At 42.5% G+C, this 24,645-nt stretch overlaps 1 protein-coding gene across 5 annotated transcripts in view; it reads left to right on the top strand.

Annotated features, from left to right (window-relative positions):
• Positions 1–24,645, top strand: part of plch2a (phospholipase C, eta 2a) — a 178,856-nt gene that overhangs the window by 7,476 nt on the left and 146,735 nt on the right. For 4 of the 5 annotated variants that reach the window (XM_045693350.2, XM_045693352.2, XM_082960186.1 and 1 more), the window contains exons 2-3: positions 3,719–3,796; positions 4,221–4,868. In XM_045693350.2, coding sequence (XP_045549306.1) covers positions 4,742–4,868 — 127 coding nt within the window. In that variant the 5' untranslated portion in view covers positions 3,719–3,796; positions 4,221–4,741. The remainder of the gene's footprint in view (positions 1–3,718; positions 3,797–4,220; positions 4,869–24,645) is intronic. The other variant, XM_045693351.2, reaches the window with a different exon arrangement.

Raw genomic sequence — 24,645 nt, 5'->3', positions numbered from 1 at the left:
GAGGCTTTGTTGCGAAATAGGAAGCTGATTCTAGATTTAATTTTGGATTGGAGATGTTCACTATGAGTCTGGAAGGTGAGTTTACAGTCTAGCCAGACACCTTGGTATTTGTAGTTGTCCACATATTCTAAGTCAGAACCGTCCAGAGTAGTGATGCTAGTCGGGCGGGCGGGTGGGGACATGCATTTAGTTTTACTAGCGTTTAATAGCAGTTGGAGGCCACGGAGGAGTGTTGTATGACTTAAGCTTGTTTGGAGGTTTGTTAAGACAGTGTCCAAAGAAGGGCCAGATGAATACAGAATGGTGTCGTCTGCGTAGAGGTGGATCAGGGAATCACCCGCAGCAAGAGCGACATCGTTGATATATACAGAGAAGAGTCGGCCCTAGAATTGAACCCTGTGGTACCCCCATAGACTGCCAGAGGTCCGGACAACAGGCCCTCCGATTTGACACACTGAATTCTATTAGAGAAGTAGCTGGTGAACCAGGCGAGGCAGTCATTTGAGAAACCAAGGCTGTTGAGTCTGCCGATAAGAATACAGTGATTGACGAAGTTGAAAGCCTTGGCCAGGTCGATGAAGACGACTGCACAGTACTGTCTTTTATCAATGGCTGTTATGATATCGTTTAGTACCTTGAGTGTGGCTGAGGTTCTCCCGTGACCAGCTCTGAAACCAGATTGCACAGCAGAGAAGGTACTGTGGGATTCGAAATGGGCAGTGATCTGTTTTGGTAACTTGGCTTTCGATGACTTTAGAAAGGCAGGGCAGGATGGATATAGGTCTTTAACAGTTTGGGTCTAGAGTGCCACCCCCTTTGAAGAGGGGGATGACCGCGGCAGCTTTCCAATCTTTAGTGATCTTGGACGATACGAAAGAGAGGTTGAACAGACTGGTAATAGGGGTTGCAACAATGACAGCGGATAATTTTAGAAAGAGAGGGTCCAGATTGTCTAGCCCAGCTAATTTGTACGGGCCCAGGTTTTGCAGCTCTTTCAGAACATCTGCTATCTGGATTTGGGTGAAGGAGAAGCTGGGGAGGCTTGGGCAAGCAGCAGCGGGGGGCGCAGAGCTGTTGGCCGGGGTTGGGGTAGCCAGGAGGAAAGCATGGCCAGCCGTAGAGAAATGCTTATTGAAATTCTCGACTATCGTGGCTTTATCGGTGGTGACTGTGTTTCCTAGCCTCAGTGCAGTGGGCAGCTGGGAGGAGGTGCTCTTATTCTCCATGGACTTTACTGTGTCCCAAAACATTTTGGAGTTAGAGCTACAGGATGCAAATTTCTGTTTGAAAAAGCTAGCCTTTGCTTTCCTAACTGACCGTGTGTATTGGTTCCTAACTTCCCTGAAAAGTTGCATATCGCGGCGACTATTCGATGCTAGGGCAGTCCGCCGCAGGATGTTTTTGGTCGAGGGCAGTCAGGTCTGGAGTGAACCAAGGGCTATATCTGTTCTTAGTTCTACATTTTTTGAAAGGGGCATGCTTATCTAAGATGATGAGGAAATTACTTTTAAAGAACGACCAGGAATCCTCTAATGCCGGGATGTGGTCAATATCATTCCAGGATACCAGGGCCAGGTCGATTAGAAAGGCCTGCTCGTAGAAGTGTTTTAGGGAGCGTTTGACAGTGATGAGTGGTGGTCATTTGACCGTGGACCCATAGTGGATGCAGGCAATGAGACAGTGATCGCTGAGATCCTGATTTAAAACAGCAGAGTTTGGAGGACAAGTTGGTCAGGATAATATCTATGAGGGTGCCCATGTTTACGGATTTAGGGTTGTACCTGGTGGGTTCCTTGATAATTTGTGTGAGATTGAGGGCATCTAGCTTAGCATATAGTTAAGCATATCCCAGTTTAGGTCACCTAACAGAACGAACTCTGAAGATAGATGGGGGACAATCAATTCACATATGGTGCCCATGGCACAGCTGGTAGCTGAGTGGGGTCTATAACAGGTGGCAACAGTGAGACTTATTTCTGGAGAGATTAATTTTTAAAATTAGAAGGTCAAACTGTTTGGGCATAGACCTGGAAAGTATGACAGAACTTTGCAGGCTAACTTCTCCCCCTTTGGCAGTTCTATCTTGACAGAAAATGTTGTAGTTGGGGATGGAGATCTCAGAATTTTTGGTGGCCTTCCTAAGCCAGGATTCAGACACGGCAAGGACATCAGGGTTGGCAGAGTGTGCTAAAACAGTGAGTAAAACAACTTAGGGAGGAGGCTTCTGATGTTAACATGCCTGAAACCAAGGTTATTACGGTTACAGAAGTCAACAAATGAGAGCGCCTGAGGACACGCAGGGCCTGGGTTAACCTCCACATCACCCGAGGAACAGAGGAAGAGTAGGATGAGGGTACGGCTAAAGGCTATCAAAACTGGTCGTCTAGTGCGCTGGGGACAGAGAATAAAAGGAGCCGATTTCTGGGCATGGTAGGATAGATTCAGGGCATAATGTACAGACGGGTATGGTAGGGTGCGGGTACAGTGGAGGTAAACATTGAGTGACTATAAGAGATGTTGCATCTCTGGACGCACTAGTTATGCTGAGTGAGGTCACCGCATGTGTGGGAGGTGGGGCAAAAGAGGTATCTGAGGCATGTTGAGTGGGACTAGGGCCTCCGCAGTGAACTAAAACAATAGTATACAAGGCATATTGACATTAGAGAGAGACATAAAGCGAGGCATAAAGCAATCACAAGTGTTGATTGGGAGAGCTAGCTAAGACTGGGAAGAGAACAACAGCTAATCAGCTAAGACAACTAAGACAATCAGCTAAGACAACAACAACAGGTAAATGGCGATGAATGGGCAGAGAGGGTCAGTTAACTACAAACAGGGCCTGAGTTTGAGGCTGGGGCCGACAGATAAACAAAATGGAGTACCGTGATTAATGAACAGTCCAGCAGGCATCAGCTATGTAGCCAAGTGATCATAGGGTCCAGTGAACAGCAATAGATGAAACAGGGAAGCCGCTAGGTAGTCGTTACTACGCTGGCAAGCGGGAGACACGGAGTTTAAAAAAAAGTTAGCAGGCTGGGGCTAGTAGAAGCGTCTGCTCCGACGTCCGGCGAAGGCTGGTTGAGGGTAAAACGTATGGCATTACGTCGGCAGACCATTCGCGATGGAACGGCGGGGCTCCGTGTCGACAAAGGGTCCAGAGGTATTGTAGTTGGAGTAATTTTGTTTTCTAGCCGGGAGGTGCGCCTGGCTCACGGCTAACTGGTGCTAGCTTCGGGACAAGGGCGTTATCCACTATAGCCACTTGTCCAGAGCTTACAGCAAGAATCCGGTGGTGTAGTGGAGAAAAGCAGTACAATATGCTCAGGGTTGATAACGCGCTGTGCAGGCTGGCAAGTATTATCCAGGCTAAAATTGGCTGGTGTCTGTGCGAAAGGTAAAGGCCGCTAGCAGTGGCTAAGAATGACTAAATAGCTAGTAGCTAATTAGCTGGTTAGCTTCTGATGGCTAGCTTCTGATGGAGGTTCTAGCTATAAAGTCTAAAAATAGCAGATCCGTATCACATTGGGTGAGGCGGGTTGCCGGAAGGTATATTTAATTTTAAAAAATGGAAAAAGAGAAAATATTGAAATATATACAAAAAAGACGAAAAATACAAAATTTACACGGGAGAATGACAAACAACGTCTGCACTGCTATGCCATCTTGGAAATAGAAGTATCTTGCACTTAGGTCTAACTGAATTTTCTTCCTTGTCTAGGTCTTCTGTCTGGCCAAATCTACTCACATGATGTGTCCTGAATGAATCTTGAAAGCGTTTGCAACAACACTAAATTAGGTTTGTGGCATGGCATATGATTTGAGTTTAAAAGCACATTTTCGAGGAGCTCAGTGGCCCGTAAGCAGACAGAAACAGTGGAAACTGGTATTCACAGTCTCCATGAGTGGGATATTCCATGTAGCTGTCTTAAAACGTTTTATCCCTTCCCGAATCCCATTTGTATTTCATTTTTTGCTCCATGTGCACCCACACCAAGGATACGAAATAGCAAAGTATATTAATGTAATCTACGTAGTTTTTTTCATTTGTCAGGGACCATGCACAGCAAAGGTATAGCAGTTTGCTGTCTATGGTGTGGTCTACGTGTTAATTTCATGTGACTCATTTGATACCTGCCTAATCATGCAATCTGTTATTTTGTGTTTGGTTGTTTCGTCTCAAGAGCTCTTACTAACATCTCCCGTCTGTCTCTGGTCAACAGGTGCTACTTGTTCTGTGTCTCCTGTCTCATCCCCTGGCTCCTAAGCCTCTTCAAGTTTGGTTTGTCACGCAGCCCAGAGCCACTTAGTATTCATGGCTGAAACAGTGCTGTAATCAGATGGATGTCATCACTGCTCATCACTGCTCTCCTGTCTCCTCCATCTCAGTGGAAAGTGAAATACGGGACTGACTACTGTGGTGACCCTCCCTTCTGTTTGATCCTTGACCTTTGAACTGGGACCTGTGTTCTGTGCTCCAGGCGATGATGTGGCATATCTCCGCTCTGCATAATTTTGGAAACGTTCTGGAAACATTGTTGACAGTTTTAGGCCTCCTAGTTGTGTTGATGTTTCAAAGCAAGCTTAGACTAAACAGACAGCTCTCCCTTTTACCCTTGATCAGTCTATTGAAACTAACAACCTAAGCCATATCTCCTGATTTGAGAGCACACTTTTTTGAAGTAATACATACACATCTCAAGTTTCCTGTATCCTGGTCCTGGAAGCTGAAGCGTGAGTCGCCATGGCGACGGACTCTCCCAACCCATCCCTGAGGTCCAGAGTTACCATGACGACGGACGGCGACTCCTACATGAGCACGGCCAGCCTCCCCTGCTGCCACTTCCTGTCCGCCAATGTCCTCAACGTGGGTAAGTCAAACCATTTCCTGTTTCCTTCATAAAGCTGCCCAGTGCCCACAACAGGTTGGCTACTGTACAGTGTGAGAGTTTCTGAGGTCCATAGCTTTGGATTTTGGTTGGTTTACTTATATAACAAGTGTGAAAGAGAGAGAGAGAGTGTGTGTGTGCTGTGCACATGCAATTGATTGTGTGTATGTTTGTTTTGCTGCTTTGGGTTGCTGTTTTTTGCTGTTTTGGGGTCATCTCCACATCTGCACCCCTTGGGATAAGGAGTATTTCAGACAGACATAACAGAGAGTCAGACACCATACTACTGAGCCTGCTTTGTTCCAGTATGTCTGCCTGAGACAGAGCGAGGCAGAGAAAGAGAGCGAAAGACATCTTAAAGCCCACACATGAGCCCACACATTCCCAAGCTATGTGCCAAGCATCCTGTAGTCTGACTGTTATATGGCTCTTTCTTTAGTTATGTAATTTACCTGTAGTCTAGGCACAGTTTATACAACGTGGTATAGCTGCTGTAACAGGGTCTATTCAATTCCATCTCAATTCAATTCAGGCCTAGTTCAGGAATTTGATTCACCATGAATGAATGATGTGTTATTATTCAGTTGGTGAATTGCCAGCTGGATAATTGTAGGCTCGTTCAGTGTTTCTCCTATTTTTTTTTAGCAGCTGTGGCAAAATTAGTGTAGAGATTTTTTTTCTTCTGTTTTAAATGAACTGCTCCGTGTTTCCAGATTTCTATGAAATATGACCTATAATGACAATGAGTAAAAAAAGTTTTCCTTCCAAAAAGTGGAAAAGCAGCTTTTCTGTGCTGGAATGGTGTTGGCACACCCCAACAACAGAATGGTGTGAGCGTATACTGTACAGGTCATAAAAAATATGAATGCGAGTAGACTGCTGATTGGCCAGCTCATCCTCCTTTAGACCGCTGATTGGCCAGCTCATCCTCCTGAGTAGTATTACATCATACTCTTTGAGGAAATAACAAGCGTTCTTGAAAGTTTGAGGTGGGGTTTTTGAATGGGTTTTTTCTCTCCAATTTATGCTTTGGCCACAAATAATAGGACGAGTCAACAACAAGATTTGGGTATGAGTTAACAGAATATGAGATATGCGATTTTCACTGGGGAATTACTTTAATGCTAATTTCCTGCAATTCTCTAACTTTTGCCAAGGCGCGGAGAGACATTTTTGGTTTTAAAGCTAGTTTTCTGCAATTCTACACATTTTGCAATGGCTTAGGGTATGTTGTGTTCTTATTCTATCTGAGTGACTCTAACAAAATCAATGGGAACCCCATACCATTACATTTTTTAAAGGTTTGATTCTCCCTGACTGTCTAGTTTTTATTCTGGTAGTTGTTAGTTCTCAAAGAGGATATTATTTAAAAATATATAGCTCCATTATCTTTTCTACATACGTTATATCTTTTTTTAGTCATTTATGTTGAAAACACACTGAAAACGGCCACAATTTAGCAGCAGCGCCCCGCCGCTGTTACAACAAGCAGTGTTTCCCCTATATTCATGTATGTTCAACTATTGCTTTCCAGAAGTGACTCATTTCTCTGTATTAATTTGTCAACAGCAGTTGTGTAAGAAACAATGCCTCAAATAGAGTTGTGCTTCATCGTAATTCCCGAAGGACATTCTTTCAAGCAGGAGTAGAATTAATACTCTCCTTATTTGCCCACATTCCTAGTGTGAATAGAGATGATTGGGATATTTTGCTCTAAAGCCTTGTTTACACAGTCAATTACTTTTTCCATCTAGTTTTACAGTCAATACATTTTTCCTCTAGCTTAACAGTCAATGAATTTCTCAGGTTTGTTCTAAAGTCCATTCATAAGTCTCAACTGCATTGTGATAGCTGTATGCCCTGGGAGTTGCAATGAACACTGTAGAATGAGCGAACTCATTGAAAAGGTCACGGCAGGATTTGAAGTGAGCATATGCACCAAATTCAGCTCGATACATTGTCCCGAAGCAGCGCAGCAGAGTTAGCGAGGCGCATTGGTTTTGTATTTATCTGCATTCTGAAAAGGACACAGACGTCACTCAGCCGGACGACAGATGGTTTGGTGAACAATCCACCTTTCTCCTTGCTTTAGTCAAACAATAGAAAAAGGGTACCCTACCAGGGCCCATAACAAGACAAAGCTTTTCAGAGTTAGATAACGCTATGTTCTGTTTTCCTACTCCAATTCCAGCTGGTGTGTTCCTAGGTTATGCGGAATATAAAAAATGGTGTGGTAACGTAACAATGTGTAGCCTACTTTTAGGTTCTTTACTTCGCAGTTATCAGCGAACATAGGATAGTGGTGCTTGTTTCAACGAATCGGCAAAAAAAACATAAATGTTGTTATGTGATTAGATTGTATGTCTCGTTGAAAGAACGTTGGAAGCCCTCATGCACTTCATGCACAGAACCAATACCCACAAACCATTTTGGTTCCACACCTGCACGCAATTCAGCTGTCGAGCCAGGTAAATGTATATTTTGCATAACCCCATGGTATTCCACTTTATGACAAAGGTCATGTAATTTCTACAAGGGAGGTGTCATCGCACTAAGATTCTCTACAAGATGCCCTCGTCCACCTCCGAGGAGGCGCTGGGGATGTTCGTGCTAATTAACAGCCTCCCATTTCGATGTGAACGAGGAAAAGTAGGTTGAGGCATATAAGGACTTCTGAAACCCTCTTCTAGTGAAACATAATTGCTCTAACTCCCGCTCCTTTGTGCGTTCAGGCTTGTCGTCACTCGCCAGCCAAATCACGTCTTTGAAGCATCATGCAACCGAGGACCATATTTGGACCATCTCTGGCCTGAATGTGTTTGTTGTGAGGGTCTTTTTCAATACTCACCAGTGAATGAAGGCCACATGCCCTAAGCTGATTCTGTTAATAACAGGGCATGTGTCTGTAGAATAGCCCGAGGGCTAGGTGGATAGACACTCTCTTCTCTGTGGTTACATTCTAGCACCTCTTCTTCTACGCCGCCCTGGTTCAGGGGCGTTCAGCTAGCCATGCTAACAGCCGTGGTGTTGACTGGCCTTGGATTCTTTTCATGTGTCGGTTTAACTCGGCACACATGCTCTGAAGCCCACAGACAGGAGGATTATGGGTAAGTACTAGTAGGGGCTGAGAGGTAAATTGGTGTTCTGTTGGAGGTAGAGATTTGATTGGCTCAGACCACGGTTTAGATCGATGATGCTTGTGTGACTCTTCTAAATAATGTCTTGGACTGTTTTTTTAGGATTAACTGATGTGTGGCTAAAGTTTTGATAATAAGCCCAAAACCCAACGTCTCTCTCTTACCCTCTTTCCTCTCTCTCTTTCTCTCTCACCATTTGTATCACCCTGTCTCATCCGTAACACCAGTATAGAACCCACAGAGACTGGCTGACTCACAGGATTATGTGTTTACGTGTACATCTGTGATGTCTGTTTGACAACCCATTCACATCAGGTTCAGCTCCCATACACTAACCAGCTGTTAATCACAGTCACTCACTGGCACAGCAATAAGACAGGGATTGCGTCCCAAATGGCAGCTTATTCCCTATTTAGTGCACTAGTGTTGACCCGTGACTATAGGGCTTTGGTCAAACCTAGTGCACTATATAGAGAATAGGGTGAGAGACAATTAAGGCCCATCTGTTAATGGCTTGTGTCTGTCAGTATTCCTTTCCAATTGGCGAGGTAGTTAATATGTGGTGCTTTGAGTACTAGTAAAGTACTAGAAAGTCTAGTGTTATTTACTCATCACAGTGAATTGTCAATGGGTCTACACACACACACACACACACACAAAAGTCTCTAACCGCCAGCAGAGGTCAGTATAATTCCTTTTATCTCCTGGAAGCCACCTTTGCACCTAATAAAGATTTTCTGTATCAAACCTGAGACGTGACAATTAATTAATTGTTCACTCTGCGTTCCTCCCACGGCTATTCCGGGCTAGTCTTAAACCAGCAGACATCCCCCCCCCCCCCCCCGAGGGAGTGAAAGTGTGTCTGTCATATAAAATGATCCATTCATCAATAGGCATATCCATTCCTCTGTCATTCTTTGCGAGAGACCTGATGTTGATAAGGTGATTGATGAGTTGCTGTTTGATATGTGTTGTGTTTATGCAGATCAAAATTCACAAATAGAGGCTCTGTTTTGTGTGAGGTATTCTCTGTCTGTCTGTGTCTCTCTGTTTTTCTCTCCAATTGAATGTCTGTGTGTGCATTCATAGTATTGTGTGTGTGTGTGTGGTGTGTGTGTGTGTGTGTGTGTGTGTGTGTGTGTGTGTGTGTGTGTGTGTGTGTGTGTGGCGCGCGAGCGAGCGAGCTTCGGTGCGTCCATGTGTGGCTAAAACAGAGTTAAACAGTGTTTAGGTAAAATACTGTGTCGGAAAACCATGCCACTAAATCCAATGGATTCTTTAAGGCGTCATTAAACCTGCGGCCAGGTCCCGTCAATGACCTAATTGTTCCTTTTCCGATCTGATAAGCAATCAATGATTGTGGATTGATATGTGATGGGAGGAGCAGAGTGAAGAAAGAGAGCTGCAATTGATACCTGGATGGATGATGAACATGGAGAAGTGATGGATGGATAGAGACAGAGGTAGACGGTGTTATGCGATGATGAGCGGGTGGCAGGGTGATGTTATATTTTGTAGGAAGTGGAAAGGCCTACAAAGAAACTTTTTAAGTGAAGATGTAGCCTTATACACAGGTGGGTCTAATTCTGAATGCGCATTCCAGCCGGTGTCTATTCCACAAGTTACCACCGGCTAAATCTGATGTTAAAACTGCACAATCCACTGTCTCATTAGCCCAGCCAAGCAATTTGTAAACTTGATCTCCACTATAAAAAGCATTTAGTTTTCAACAGCGGAGATTTGTATAAACCTTGCTGTCTTTCTGACATATGTAACATTGTTTCAATATTCAAATTCGATCTCCAGCTGTCACATAGTGATGAACGTGTCGGGGTCGGGATGAGAGAGAGGCAGGCAGCGTTTCTCAGCCAGTCGAAATCATGAATCAGCTGGCATCATTTTTATGGATATATACAAAGAAATGTCAATTGAAAGAAGGTAGTTAGTTGGCAGTCTTTCCAGCTTCCATTTAAAGTGATTGTGTTAGCTGTGTTGTTGGCTAGCTCTTCTGAACAGCAGTGTCCTGAGGAGTGAGCAAATTTTCTATGCCAGGCGAAATCGCGCATTGTTATGGATGTATCCAAACTAAATGTCACAAGAAAACAGCTTAAACAAATGCAAATGCTGCTACTTTGCTGTTATTCTGGCTGCACTGTTTGACGTGACTGTAAGTTAGCCGTAGTTGGCTAGCTAGCAAGCAAGGGATAAGAACGTTGCCAGCCAGTATGGCAATGTCAAATTTAGAACGAACGACTGTATCCATAGATACAGAACAAAAAGAATGAACGACTGGGTCCCGTCTCTGGTGAACAAACGACCAGCCCTCTTGGGTAGCCACCCTAGATTCGTTTCGGGACTATATCTTGTATTAATAAATTCTTCAAAATAACTTTTTTAATGAAAATGTCAATCATTATTTATCACATGACTTCATCTCGGGCCTAACAACACCATGCCAATATATCCTCCAAACACCGGCTTCTTGGGCATTATCACTTAAATGTAGCATGCTTTCTGATGCCATGTGGCTGATATACTGTGTGCCACCCAAGGGCCACAACAAAATGTGTGGCAGCAGCTGCCGCGGAACGTGTCTTCAGCTCGTGCTAATGTTGCGCTGATAAAATGCTTGAATTAATGATTTACTTGGTGTCGGTGGGCTTTGCTCAATTGCATTTGAAACAGGCTCAGCCTCTAGACAAATTTTATGCTCAATGGTTGTCTCTTCTGTCTTTTCTCTCCGGCGAACTAGGGGCATAATCAATCATTTTGTAGACTACACAACTGGGCTACTATCCTCGGCTGTTACCTGTATGGCTCGCACAGAGGGAGCCCTTTCCATCTGCGGGATATTTTTGTATATAGGGCGGTAATTCTTGAGGGATCGTTTTGTTTCTCTCTTTGCGCAGGCTCATTTTTGTTTCTTGTCGCTATTTTTCAAGCTGACGTTTTATTTCAATGTCTTCATCGGCGTGGAATGATTTGCAGTGATCAGATAATACACCTTGTTCTTTCACCCTGGGGTCGTGCCTTCGCATCTCTTCAAGGTTAGCTTTGATGTCTCTGTTGCGAAAGGGACATTGACTGAGCAGTCTTCTTGATTTCATTAGCTATTGCTTTGATTGGTGAGCCTGCATATAAACACGCTATATTAGGAAAATCGTTAAACGATTGATTTATTATTCAAGTGGTGATAAGCTTTTTTTAAGAACACACACACACACACACCTTAAGTCTGAGAACTAGCTATTCTCCAGGTAACCAGCAAGACAAATTATATTCCACTACCTATCAGCAATACCTTCAGTCTCTTTCTTTCATTTCATTTCTTCTATTCATTGCTAAACATATTCCTAAACTGTTCTAAACGGTTTCTCTTTGGAACTTTTGTGACACTCTTAATTTGAACTTTAATTCACTTTAAATCTTAAATGTAATTAAATGTAGCTCCCTTTGTCAAAAAAATGTTTTGCTAAAATGTTTAATTTCGCTCTGTACTCCAGGATTTTGGATTTGAGATCATGTTTTGTATGAGGTGACAGTACAGATGGTCACCTTTTTATTTGAGTGACTCCAAAATGGCACAACACAATTTGCAGATGCATCCATGAAGTTTGTAGAGTCTCACAAGCATGATGTAGTGATTGCATGCTAGGAATATGAAAATACTAAACTTTTGTCTAAATTGAATACACTATAAGTGAATTTGTCCAAATACTTATTTGTCTTTATAGTAAAACAGTATAAAATACCCTCAAATAAAAGGTGACATTCTGTACTGTTGCCTCGTATAAAACATTTGATCTCAAATTACATAGCCCTGCCTATCAATTTACAGATCCTACTGTAGCTACCTACTGTACTTACCACAAGTAGGCATATACTTATCTGACGTAACAGGACCTCCCATCCTCGTGGGTTAGCGGATAAATCTTGGTGATACATACACATAAAACATGGAGTCTCCTTCTCCCCTTATCTTGTAAAGCAGATGTGATCTAATGTATGTTATCACTGAAGCCCATAAAGGATTATGTTGTGTCCCTACCTGGGACACAATCGTTTCAAGTAGTTGTATCTCCACTGCATCGGTGATCTGCTGGTCGGGACAGAATGACAGAACAGCAAAATGGCCTTGTCTCAATGTCTGAGCTAATGTCTGAACTAATACCACCTCCTGAAGGCAAAACAGAACTTGTTAACATTTATGTATCCCAATGGAGGGAGGGATGGTCATTTAAACACTTTGACTCCATTCAAAAACTCACACACACACACACACACACACACACACACACACACACACACACACACACACACACACACACACACACCACACACACAAAGTCACGCACAGAGAGAGACAGGAAGGAGGAACAAAAGACTTTAAGGGGCCTGTCCAAGCTGTGGAGGAAACACATTTCGCCACTGCAGGCAAACCCCGTGGTGCAACTCGGTGGACAAATCAGTTTGCTCTGCTCCACTTGCAAATGCAGCATCCCCGAATCCAGCAGAAAATGCAGGATTTGCAGAGAAACGCCTCCTCGTTCCCTCCTTGCACAAGAAGGATCTGCTTCTGTTTCCCCCTTCTCCCATTATAATGTGTTTACGGCTCTTAGATCATGCCTTTTGGGCTTAGCAATGCGCCTAGCTGTCTTTTTTCATTATCTCTGCCTGTGTGTGCGCCTTCCCAGGCGAAAAGATCTGTATGCACATCGTTGACATTAGTCTTCCGTCTTGCATTGTTTAATGTCAGCTCTCAATTCAGGTTTGGTAATGAACTGGAGCGTGCTAGATTAGGCTTCTTTTAGTCCACGACACCTGTATGTTATATTCATATAAACAGATGGAAAACAGAGAGAACAGAGAGAATAGGTCATCTATAATAGGTATTTATTTAATAGATTACCTAATCTCTATAAGGTCCTACAGTTGACAGTGCACGTCAGAGCAAAAACCAAGCCATGAGGTTGAAGGAATTGTTAATAGAGCTCTGAGACAGGTTTGTGTCGAGGCACAGATCTGGGGAAGGGTACCAAAAAATGTCTTCAGCATTGAAGATCCCCAAGAACACAGTGGTCTCCATCATTCTTAAATGGAAGAAGTTTGGAACCACTGAGACTCTTCCTAGTGCTGGACGCCCGACCAAACTGAGCAAGAAGTGCCTTGGTCAGGGATGTGACCAAGAACCTGATGGTCACTCTGACAGAGCTCCAGACTTCCTCTGTGGAGATGGGGGAACATTCCAGAAGGACAACCATCTCTGCAGCACACCACCAATCAGGCCTTTATGGATAGAGTGGCAAGACGGAAGCCACTCCTGAGTAAAAGGCACATGACAGCCCGCTTGGAGTTTGCCAAAAGGCACCTAAAGGACTCTCAGACCATGGGAAACAAGATTCTCTGGTCTGATGAAACCAAGATTGAACTCTTTGGCCTGAATGCCAAGCGTCACGTCTGGAGGAAACCTGGCACCATCCCTACGGTGAAGCATGGTGGTGGCAGCATCATGCTGTGGGGATTTTTTTCAGTGGCAGGGACGGGGAGACTAGTCAGGAGATGAACAAAGCAAAGTACAGAAAGGTCCCGATGAAAACCTGCTCCAGATCGCCCAGGATCTCAAACGGGGGCGAAGGTTCAACTTCCAACAGGACAACAACCCTAAGCACACAGCCAAGCCAACGCAGGAGTGGCTTCGGGACAAGTCTCTAAATGTCCTTAAGTGGCCCAGCCAAAGCCCAGACTTGAACCCGATTGAACATCTCTGGAGAGACCTGAAAATAGCTGTGCAGAATCTCTTCCCATCCAACCTGACAGAGCTTGAGAGGACCTGCAGAGAAGAATGGGAGAAACTCCCCAAATACAGGTGTGCCAAGCTTGTAGCTTCATACCCAAGAAGACTCGAGGTTGTAATCGCTGCCAAAGGTGCTTCAACAAAGTACTGAGTAAAGGGTCTGAATACTTATGTAAATATGATATTTCAGTTTTTATTTTTAATACATCTGCAAAAATGTTTTTAAAAAAAGTTGTTGCTTTGTTTTATGGGGTATTGTGTGTAGATTGATGAGGGTAAAAAAACATTTTAATCCATTTTAGAATAAGGCTGTAAAGTAAATTTTTTGGTGAAAAAGTCAAGGTGTCTGAATACTTTCCAAATGCACTGTAGCTAGCTGCTAGGAGGATGTCATGTCAAGCCATTGGAGGAGTGGGTGAGTGACTGACTTTTTCCCCTCATATTGTTTTTTTTTGTGGCTATACACAGCTAGAGATGCAGGTGTCATTTTGGGTAGCTAGCATGGACTTGAACGACTGTTCTCCAGTTAGCATATCTCTTGCGATCGCAAGTTTCCCTCTGTCTATCTACTCTGATTTCAGAGCATTCTCATCTGTGTGTCAGAGCGCAGAACAACTGATGAATTTACAAATGCGCAACACCAGCTGAATATGACCGGTGTCAGTAAACCTAGGCAATAAAGTAATAGTTAGTCATGAACTCTCTAGATGTAATGTAATCGGCCTAACCAGCTCTGCTACGGCGAGTAAAATGGTCAGAGTGAGATGTTCTCTCATTTGTGTCTGGAAGTAGCTAGCTAGCAAGCTAGCCAACTTTAGCCAGTTAGCTTGGGTGCTTTGTTGGGACAAGCATGCATTGACAGGGAAGCTGCAGAAGGACGAGGAGGCTATAATTCGCCATTCTTTATCAGAGCAATTTTGACGGCCAACTAGCTGAAAAAGTTTGAGAGGGTTTATCTAATGTTCTTTCATTAGATTTTAGCTCTGGCTAGCATTAGTTGTTGATCTTGTTGATGTGCATAACTGAGGGAGAGAGAGCCTACCTTTTCATGGCTGTTTGATCAATAGAACTGTAAAATTCCCAAATGTACGAGTCAAACAAACAATTGTCAAAGACTCCAGCCACCCAAGCCACAGACTGTTCTCTCTGCTGCCGCATGGAAAAGTAAGATATCCACATGTGGAGTTTTCTTCGATGTGAAACTGCAAATGGGTTTTTCCACATGTGAACTTGCAATTCCACATGTGAAAGGGACATTTTCACATGTGAAACTGCAATTCACATGTGAGGTGAAAACATGTTATTCTCCTCACGTGAAATGGTGGCGTTAATATGTGAACTCTAAATTTACACACACACACACACACTTTCTAGGCAAGGCATAATATCGGGCCATTTCTGAGAGAGAGAGAGAGAGAGAGAGAGAGAGAATTACCTCCTTTGATGTTGTGTGTCTACTGACTCCATTTCTTATTTTTTTTTATCCATGCTTTCCTATCTTTATACTCCACATTCAAATGGCTTCCGCTCTCGTCCATTGTACACACATCCAGGAGTATTTGCCGTTGCCTGCTATATTAAGCATTACCTTCATGTGGCAGTTTGCAAATGATGATGTTTCTGGTAAGAGCACGCTGGTGGCCTGAGCCAAAGTGGTATCAGTGCTATTTTCCTTGGACAGATAATGAGGCGCTGCTGAGAATGTGATGGAGGCTGTCCCGTGCATACCAAAGAACAGGCCTCCATTCCAATGCAGCACTGAATAGCCTGCTAATCTGCTAACCATAAGTTTGCACACATCAGGTACTGTAGCATGCCATTGCCGACTAATGCGAGCTGTTGGAAACCACTTAAAACAGGGCCGCATTTGCTTGGGTGCACACACACACATTTTGAAAACACTCTGTCAAACACACTATATGCTCGAGCACACGTGCACACTCAAACTACACGCAGCCACACACACGCACACGCACACATGCATACACACACATACATTTGAGTATCGCAGCCAGCCAAGCCAAGTGAGTCAACACAGGTCAAATCCCCTTTTAAGTGGATGGCTTTGGGTGCAGCAGTCTCAGAGGAACAAGAGGTGTGTTTGAAGTGTGGTTCAATAGAGATTGGAGATGCCCTTCTTAAACTATTCTTGCTCTAAATACACATTGGCACATGGCAGGCAAGGGGTGGGGTGGCTTTAGCAAATCCTGGGTGTGTGTTTGGTAAATTGGCAAAGCCCAGATTTCAAGGTTCAAGATTTAGAGGTTAGCTGCCATTGTCCATGTAAGCACTTTCTGTGCTAGCTAAACCTGCTTTAATGCCAGGCAGGTCGCAAGCATCCAACTGCTGTTTTTGACGTTTTTCCAATGTAGTTATACATCAGGAGACAATGTGGCAGTGAGCCTGTGTGATCAAGTTGTTGACCAATATAGTAGAACAATTCCAAATCGATTTTCTTGATTTCTCTCAGCTAAGGTGTAGCCCCTTTCCATCTTCAATGAAAAAAGTATTTCTTGCTGTGTGTCATTTGAACAAGAGTCGCTGCAATCAAACTTGGTTTTGATTTTGCCTAACAGACTGATGATAACTGGAGGTGTGAACACAGATGTGAGAAAGCAAAGGGTTTGCCTGCGACAACAAGAGCGTAATTGAGGTGTGCCGAGTTGTGAGGGGATTAAAATGAGCGTTGTTCGGGGAACAATTCGAGTGACACAGCAGATTAACATGGGTTCTGTAACTTCTGTTCCTCCTCTACCCATCGATCTGTTTTCCCTCTGGGGGAACAAAAAAAGATATCTATTGTTTTCAAAGCTGCCACTGCTGAGCTAATGTAGAGCATGGTTGAATGAAAAAACATGTTCAGTTAGAGGTTGTTGATCAGTCTTAGAAGCTTTGAACTGAGTCCAGCTCTGAGAGTATAAGGGCTATCAGGAAAGACTACATTGAGGAAAGGAGGTATAAGAAGTGGGAGTGCTATTGGAGCAGAGTTTTGCTGTGATAGGTGAGGAGTGTTGGCTCTGCCCAGCCCACTGCCCTGTTACTTTAGCTGCTCTGTCTCACACACACACACACACACACACACACACACAGACACACACACACACACACACACACACACACACACACACACAGATGCCCTCAGCGCTCCAGTTTATTTGGAATCAGTGCATGAGCAATAAAGAAGAGGTGAGCGTAGCTCTCCAAGGTGTGATAGGGCCAACGCTGAGCTAATAAACCATCTCTAATGCAAACATTACATTTTCTCTCTCTCTCCCTCCCTCCCCCTCCCTTTTTCCTGCTAACACACAAACACACGCGCTCAATCTCTCTCTCTCATCCCTTATTCACATTTCTAGTCCTTATTTCATTTCCCCTTGTTTTCTCACTGCCCCCTTTCTTCCTCTGTTTGGCTCCCTCTTTCTCACTTTCTCTCCATCTGTCCACAACCTTCCTCCCTTCTTTCCACCTCTCCCTTCTCTTTCCATCCATTCATCCAGTAATAAAATTCAAACTCTCTCACGAACACATACTGTTCCCCCCACACACATGCATAGACTCCTCTCTCTCTCCCTCTCTCTCTCACACACACACACCACACACACACACACACACACACACACACACACACACACACATGCTGCACGTCTCTGCTGGGCTGAAGAGCAGAGTACACACGGAGCCAGACGCTCCCTTCAGTGTGCGCATCACACGTCTGCTGGCAGGAGCTGCCCTTCTCTCCTCTTTCTCTCTCTCTGTCACTCTCTTTCCCTCCACACCTCTCAGTACTCTGCAAGACTTTCAGCATGGAGCTGGCCGGAGTGGCCGTGTTGCCCCAGAGATACAGTACGTACCTGCTCTCTTTTCTTCCCTTTCCCCCCCCCCCTTTTTTCAATATTGATGTATTTTTCTTGTGATTTACATTTCATGAATGGGGATGCTTTTGATACATTTTTATGCTATCTCTTAGAGTGAGTGTTCTGCAGTGAAATTAAAGTTGGTTCAGTACTAAGGTGCCTGCACCTTGCCTGCCGTTGGTTGTCAAACAGTACTTTGTTGTGGCAGGTTGTCTTTTTTTTATCGCTTTCCGATGTTTTGTTAGGGGGTTCGTGCAACATTATACGTAAAGCACCTGTATGCACCTGGGCTGCATGTCTGAGTTTATGCGTGAATGGGGATGTGCGGGAAGACCGTGGCGCACACCTTCCCGTGTAGTAGATCAATGTCTGGAGAAAGCCGCAAGAAGGATGAGATGAAAGAGCTGACCAGACAGGTGTTGTTATGATACACTTGGTTTGTTCACTTTGGAAAAGGGTATTTTATGGCATTTAGTATGTAGGTAAGAGTGGGGTAAGTTGAGCCAAAGGGGTAAGTTGAGCCACTCTTTCTATGTAACAATAAACAAAATGTATAATTTGAGCAAATATTTAGGAAGAGGTCATCATTTCATGGAGTCTGTGAAGGAAGAAACCACATGGAAAAAGTGGTAAGCAAGACTTTCCCCAATTCAATTGAATTTATTGTGTTAGAGGTTTCATGCCTCTTGTATCTAAACCAAAGTAGAGGGTAATTTTAAGTTTGTTCTTTAGATCAGTTGGGGTCTCTATAAGCTTCAATATGAAGTCTTAAACCTAGCATGAAAGTGCTTCCTTGTAGCTGTGTCGACTAATATAGTCAAAATGCTTGAGCCAATGGCAAGTTGAGCAAATGTAAATGTTTTCTTCCCAGGCTTGTCATTGTCATTCCTCTGTGTTTTCTTTCCCAAGGTGGCTTAGGAGGTGGAAGCCTTATCCCCTTTATTCGTCTCACTGCTACCTGGAGAGGGGAGTTGGTGGGAGTGCGTGTATGTGTACACAACTACGCATGTACACCCACACAGGATTAGAATGGCAATATTTACCCATGTATTCCCTGCCAATAAAGCTTTATTAGATTACATGGAATTGAGAGAACGCGCGATAGAGCGAAATTTGATAAATAGCTACAAAAAAATCTGAAAATGAGAGAGGCAGAGAAAGATATAGAAACCGAGAGAAAGAGAAACAGATGGAAGGAAGATCCGTGAGACATAGACCCAGATATAGGCTATCCGATCCAAAGCATGGACAGACTTTTGTGATCCGCCCCGGTGATGGTACCATTAGCTAAGTAGGTAGTAGTATGTATCTATCTCGGCTAGCAGAACACTGATAGGGCTAACTTTAGAAAGATGGGCATGTGCGAGAGAGAGCGTCTAGCTACTGTATGTAGCTGGTAGCCTACAGTGCCAGAGCTAATAACGTTCCTCTGTCACTCTTCACAAAGTGATAGCGAGGAGTTCGAGACGTGTGAATGCAGAGCGGAGTGGCTCGATAACAAAGACAGTCTCGAGTTTGACTCCAACGAAGGCTGCCGTGGTGTTCTCAAGCATTTTCTCTGAAGCCCGTAGGGAGAGCAAGGGCATGCCAATTGGACATGGGTTCAAGCATACAGTAGGCTTTGGAGGAATATATGAATATGTGTTTCTTAATGTTAAACAGCTGTTTGTTGAGTAGATTGTTATTTCATTTGATGTTTTTTTCAAAATAAGGTGTCTTTTTCCTATTTCTATGGATCATAGCGGTGTATTATTCCATGTAAAAATCCAAAATGTGTGGTAAATCATTTTGTAGGTGTAATGTGAAGGACTGGGTGAAAAGCCTGCTGCTGTGGTCTTTCAGGTGTTTGTCTCTCACCTGAATGGTGACATTGTAACTCGATGAATATCCTATCAAAGGCAGTTTTATGCTGCATTGAATGCTACACAGTTCAGCTCTCTACCGCTGTTTCTGGACGTGTGCAGGTGTGTGCGTAATTGCATTACACTCTTATTAACTGTGATGCAGTCACTGTGGATTGATTACATATGTATTCTATTGACATGACCCAGAGCTTCAGTTGAGTCATTTTAATGTGATTTGATGAACCAGAGGGGAAAGATGTTGTGACATTATTGTGTCAAATTTTTTTCCGTTTTTATATTAAATTTATCTTGAGAGGTTACCATGTTGTGTCATCCTAATTATCTGTTACCCAATTTTTCTTGATGGAATAGACTTATTGAACTCATCCATCAACTTGGGTGCTTTATGGCAAAATGTCATATTTTCTTCAACTACCCTTTTCTTTGACATTTAACTGGCAAGAGATTTGATATGATGAACATTATAACACACTGATAACAACATTATGACACACTGATAACGCACGTAATTCTGCCATGAGCGGATATTCTCAATAACTAAAAACCAAAGCACAAGCTTCGTAATGTGGAAGACATTCAACATCAGCAGTATGGTTTTGTGATAAGTGTTACACTATATCAGTAATGAGGAGAGAGAACACTTTCCCAAAGTGCTTATTTCCCATGGACGTTGACAGGTTTTCCAATGAGACTCGCGTCTTCTTGTTTGCCTATTACCCTCTGCCACTTTCAGCACCACTGCATGTGGACAGCTCCCAGGTTTAGGGGAACGTGTCTGAGGCTTACCGTATGCAGTGGGCTTCCAATCCCTCCTTTCACCCCTTAGATCTGTAAGACCCAAGGTTATTATAGTAAACTGAAACTAAAACGAAAACTAATCATGAAAAAACGATTTATTCAACTAAAATAACATAATTAACAAACCTGTTTGAAAAACTAAAACGTATCTTTTACTCCTAGATTAAATAAAACAATTCTTAATTTTGTTCAGTTTTGTTACATTTTTTCTGAACTTTGGGTGAAATTCAGATGTTTTTTTTTATGGGATTTTCAAGCTTTTGGGGTGTTTCAAGCTACTGAACCTGGTGGGTAAATGCGGCGAGCATTTTTTAGCTTGTGAATGGGTGTCTTCGAGCAATAAAGCTAACGAAGCTAACTGTAGGTGCATCTGTGACAGCCAAAAGTCGAACACTGTAGTGGTTTTCCAACAGCAATGGCAGTGTCAATTAGCTGCTATTGTTTCTGAAAGTGTTTATTTATAAAAATCTAAAACTTTTCTATTCCCCCATATCACACACACACTCACAAACTGAAAACATAACGCGTGCACAATAATTGGTTAGTGAGGTCTCATATCACTTTAATTTGTGTTCCTTATCTTCGCTGCGAAGTTTGTTCCTGTATCAATCACGTCTTTGATAAAAGAAAACGTATGATTGGTTAACAAATAGTGCCTACCACATTTTTTTGCACCAGTCTCTGCACTATTCCTTTTAAATCCAAGTCACGTTGAGATTTACTTAATCATGTAAACCTAACCTAACCCATCACCTTATGTATTACTGCCCCAGTGGCTAGAAGTGACATCCCAAAAAACAACCCCAAAAAACAATACTAAATATAATACAAAATATAATATACAAACAAAGTGAAATGAAATAAAAACTAGAAAATCAGGTCAGAAAACTGACTGAAACTAAACTGCATTTCAAATAAAAACGAATATAAAACACAACTATAATAATCTTGGTAAGACACACACACACACACACACACACACACACACTCATTTAAACACTCATGCACATTCAAACACACATACACACACGCTGAATTGTTCTAAACAAGACCAGACATGGTTTACTGCAGGTATTTCAGAACTACGGCCTATCCACACACACACACACACACACACACACTCATTTAAACACTCATGCACATTCAAACACACATACACACACGCTGAATTGTTCTAAACAAGACCAGACATGGTTTACTGCAGGTATTTCAGAACTACGGCCTATCCACACACACACACACACAGTAGGTATTAAAAGTATTCACCACCCTTGGATTTTTTCACACTTTGTTGCATTACAATGTGAAATTGAAATTCATTTGATTGTGTTTTTTTTGTGTGTCAATGATCTACACAAAATACTTTGCCAAAGTGGAAGAACAATTTGAATATAAAATAAATTAAAGGGTAGGTAGCAGAAACGTAACCACATGTAACTTATGGATTTGCATTAGTATACGCCTCAAAAGTCCCAATGCAAAGTTACACCTCACGTTTCTATTTTTCGAGTTATTACATAAAACCAATAATCCGAATGTCGAAATCATGTCGTAAAATATTTTTCCAGGGTGTGATGTAATATGGAGGACCCGGCAAGCCAGCCTATTTCCTATAATGTAAACTCCAACAGAAATAACTTCAAAGTAAACCAAATCGTTTGCGCTCATGACTACTGGTTTCAATAAAATGTTCAGCCAACTTACAAGCAAAGACTTGATTTAATTTATTATTACAAATCAACTTGCAAGATTGTTAGCCAATTAGCCTGCTAACATTAGCCCTACCAGCCTGCTAACATTACATTAGCATTGAATGAGTCAGCCAGTTGCTATCAACACCTAGCTTAAAACTACATTATACACTTAATATGTGTGAAATCTTTTATGAATGTATTGTAAAGTTTTTAAACTGTATAACTGTCTTAATTTTGCTGGACCCCAGGAAGAGTAGCTGGGATCCATAATAAATACAAATACACCAAAGTTTTGGAAATACATAATGCCATCTAACCAGTTATCAAAGAATGCAAGCTACAGTATATACAGTTATCTTAGTCAAAATAGATAGATTCCAGATATCAGTCAGCCCTCATGAAAAAAAGATTGCAAAGATTGCAGTCAGAGTATAATGGCAGTATAACTGCAGTACGCTACAAATACTGTGTCCAAAATAACAGTGTTTTACTGCAGTACTTTTGCAGTGTAACTGTAGTTACTCTGAAATTACTGCCCCCCCCCAAAATACCACAGTCGACTGCAGTTACAACACTTTTATTGCAGTTTCAAAACTGCAATCTTTTTTTGTAAGGGAGCTAGCACTAATCCAAGGTGGAAAAAGTTACAAAACTCCCGTAGCCTACTTCAGAGTCCAAGCCGAAAAGTTTACGAAACAAAAGGAGCTCTCCTTTAGATGAGGTACTACACAATTAGAGCAAGCAGGTATGATTTTCTCTTTCGTTTTGAACCCATGACAAGAAGGCACCAGAGCCTGCCGTCCTATCAGGTTCCCACTAGATAACACAGCCACAAAGTCTGTGAAGAGCATGAGGTTGCCTACTTGTTTACGTCACATTGGTGGATTGAAGCTCACCACTGTCAACACTTGGTCTGGAATATAATTACATGCTAGCATGGCTAGTGGCTAACGTTAGCCAGCTTGAGCTTGCTACCGAGCTAGCATACGAACTCGGTAGCACAGAGTAGATTCTCCATATGACGTTGAGAAATAGTGCAAAGAGGGTAGTTTAGAAGATATATCCAGATATAAGTTACAAAATATGAAATAACCCCAAAACATAAATATGTTTGTACTTCTAGCTAACCAGATCGTGACTACAACTAAGTTATTAAGTCTTTAACCACGCTGTAGTGGCTTCCTTTCCTCTTTACCATAGCCACTGCTCAAGCCTGAAGCGGGGTTGTTTGGTACGCATACAGTCCACACTCAAGGTTTCCAAACAGCCCAACATTCAATGTGATCCAGGGATATGGTGCAACACATTTTTTTATTCTTCTTATATCTAACAGAAAAATGATTATCCAATCAACTTAATAGATTATAGATTACTTGACATGGAAAATACATAATATGACCTGTCTGTCTGTTTAAAAAAAATATATATATACCGCTCCTGCGTCTAGCAAGGACTCCTCTCCCCGAAGGCCCAACTTCCTGCCTTTATCCTAACACACTTACCACATTACAATGAATGGGCAAGAGGGGGGGCCAAAAACAAAGTTACACTAACAACAAATGAATACATCTCAATCAGGTAAATATAAATCATAAAGGTACGTACCAAATATTTCATCATATACATTAATATTTAATATATTTACACAAATGTACATGGAGCTCTGTATGTTCTGTCTTTAATACAAATATGTCCAAATCAGCTCTAACAACACTGTGTTGTTACATTGGTGAGTAAAAACTCATGCTTCCTACCCTTTAATGAAAAATAAAATGCTAACAGACCTTGATTAGGTAAGTATTCACCACCCTGATTCAATACATGTTAGAAACACTTTTGGCAGCAATTATACTGTAGCTGTGACTTCTTGGGTAAGTCGCTAAGAGCTTTGCAAACCTGGATTGTGCAATATTTGTCCATTACTCTTTTCAAAATTCTTCAAGCTCTGTCAAGGTGTTGGGGATCATGCCTAGACAGCAAGTCTTACCATATATTTCCATGTCAACTGTAACTTGGCCACTTAGTGAAATTCGCTGTCTTCCTGGGAAGCAACTCCAGTGTAGATTTGGCTTTGTGTTGTAGGTTATTGTCCTGCTGAAAGGTGAATTCCTCTCCCAGTATCTGATGTAAAGCAGACTGAAGTAGGTTTTCCTCTAGGATTCTGCCTGTGCTTAGCTCCATGTGACTTGACAATTTCTTACTCATTGGTCGGAAGAAGTATGGTCCAAATCGGGTGTTGTGTACTATATTTATTGAATATTATCGCAATTCTATAAATTATAAATTATCATGGCTAATTTGGGTGCAACCAATTAGTTTAATTTCTCCAAGATACAATTACATTTCAACAAAATAATGTTTCAGGAATGCCGGTCTTACCTGTTTCTAACTACAGAAACTATTCCAGAACAATCTGAGACTGTGAGTGTCATGGCTTGCTGTAATGACATGGAAAGACATTCTTGAGGAGGAGGCGAGTAGAGCAATTGAGATTCTCCCTTGGTCTTTGTGGTGTTACATTTTCCTCTGTCACAGCAGTGACCCACATGGATATACCTGCAGTGCGGTATCCAAGCCCATCCTATTCGAGGAGATATTTATAACCATAGAACTGCAG

This window comes from Salmo salar, chromosome 13 (assembly GCF_965601325.2).
Source record: "Salmo salar chromosome 13, fSalSal1, whole genome shotgun sequence".
In the NCBI taxonomy this organism is placed as follows: Eukaryota; Metazoa; Chordata; class Actinopteri; order Salmoniformes; family Salmonidae; genus Salmo; species Salmo salar.
The sequence above is the reverse complement of the archived record's forward strand: the minus strand, read 5'-3'. Positions and strand labels throughout refer to the sequence as shown.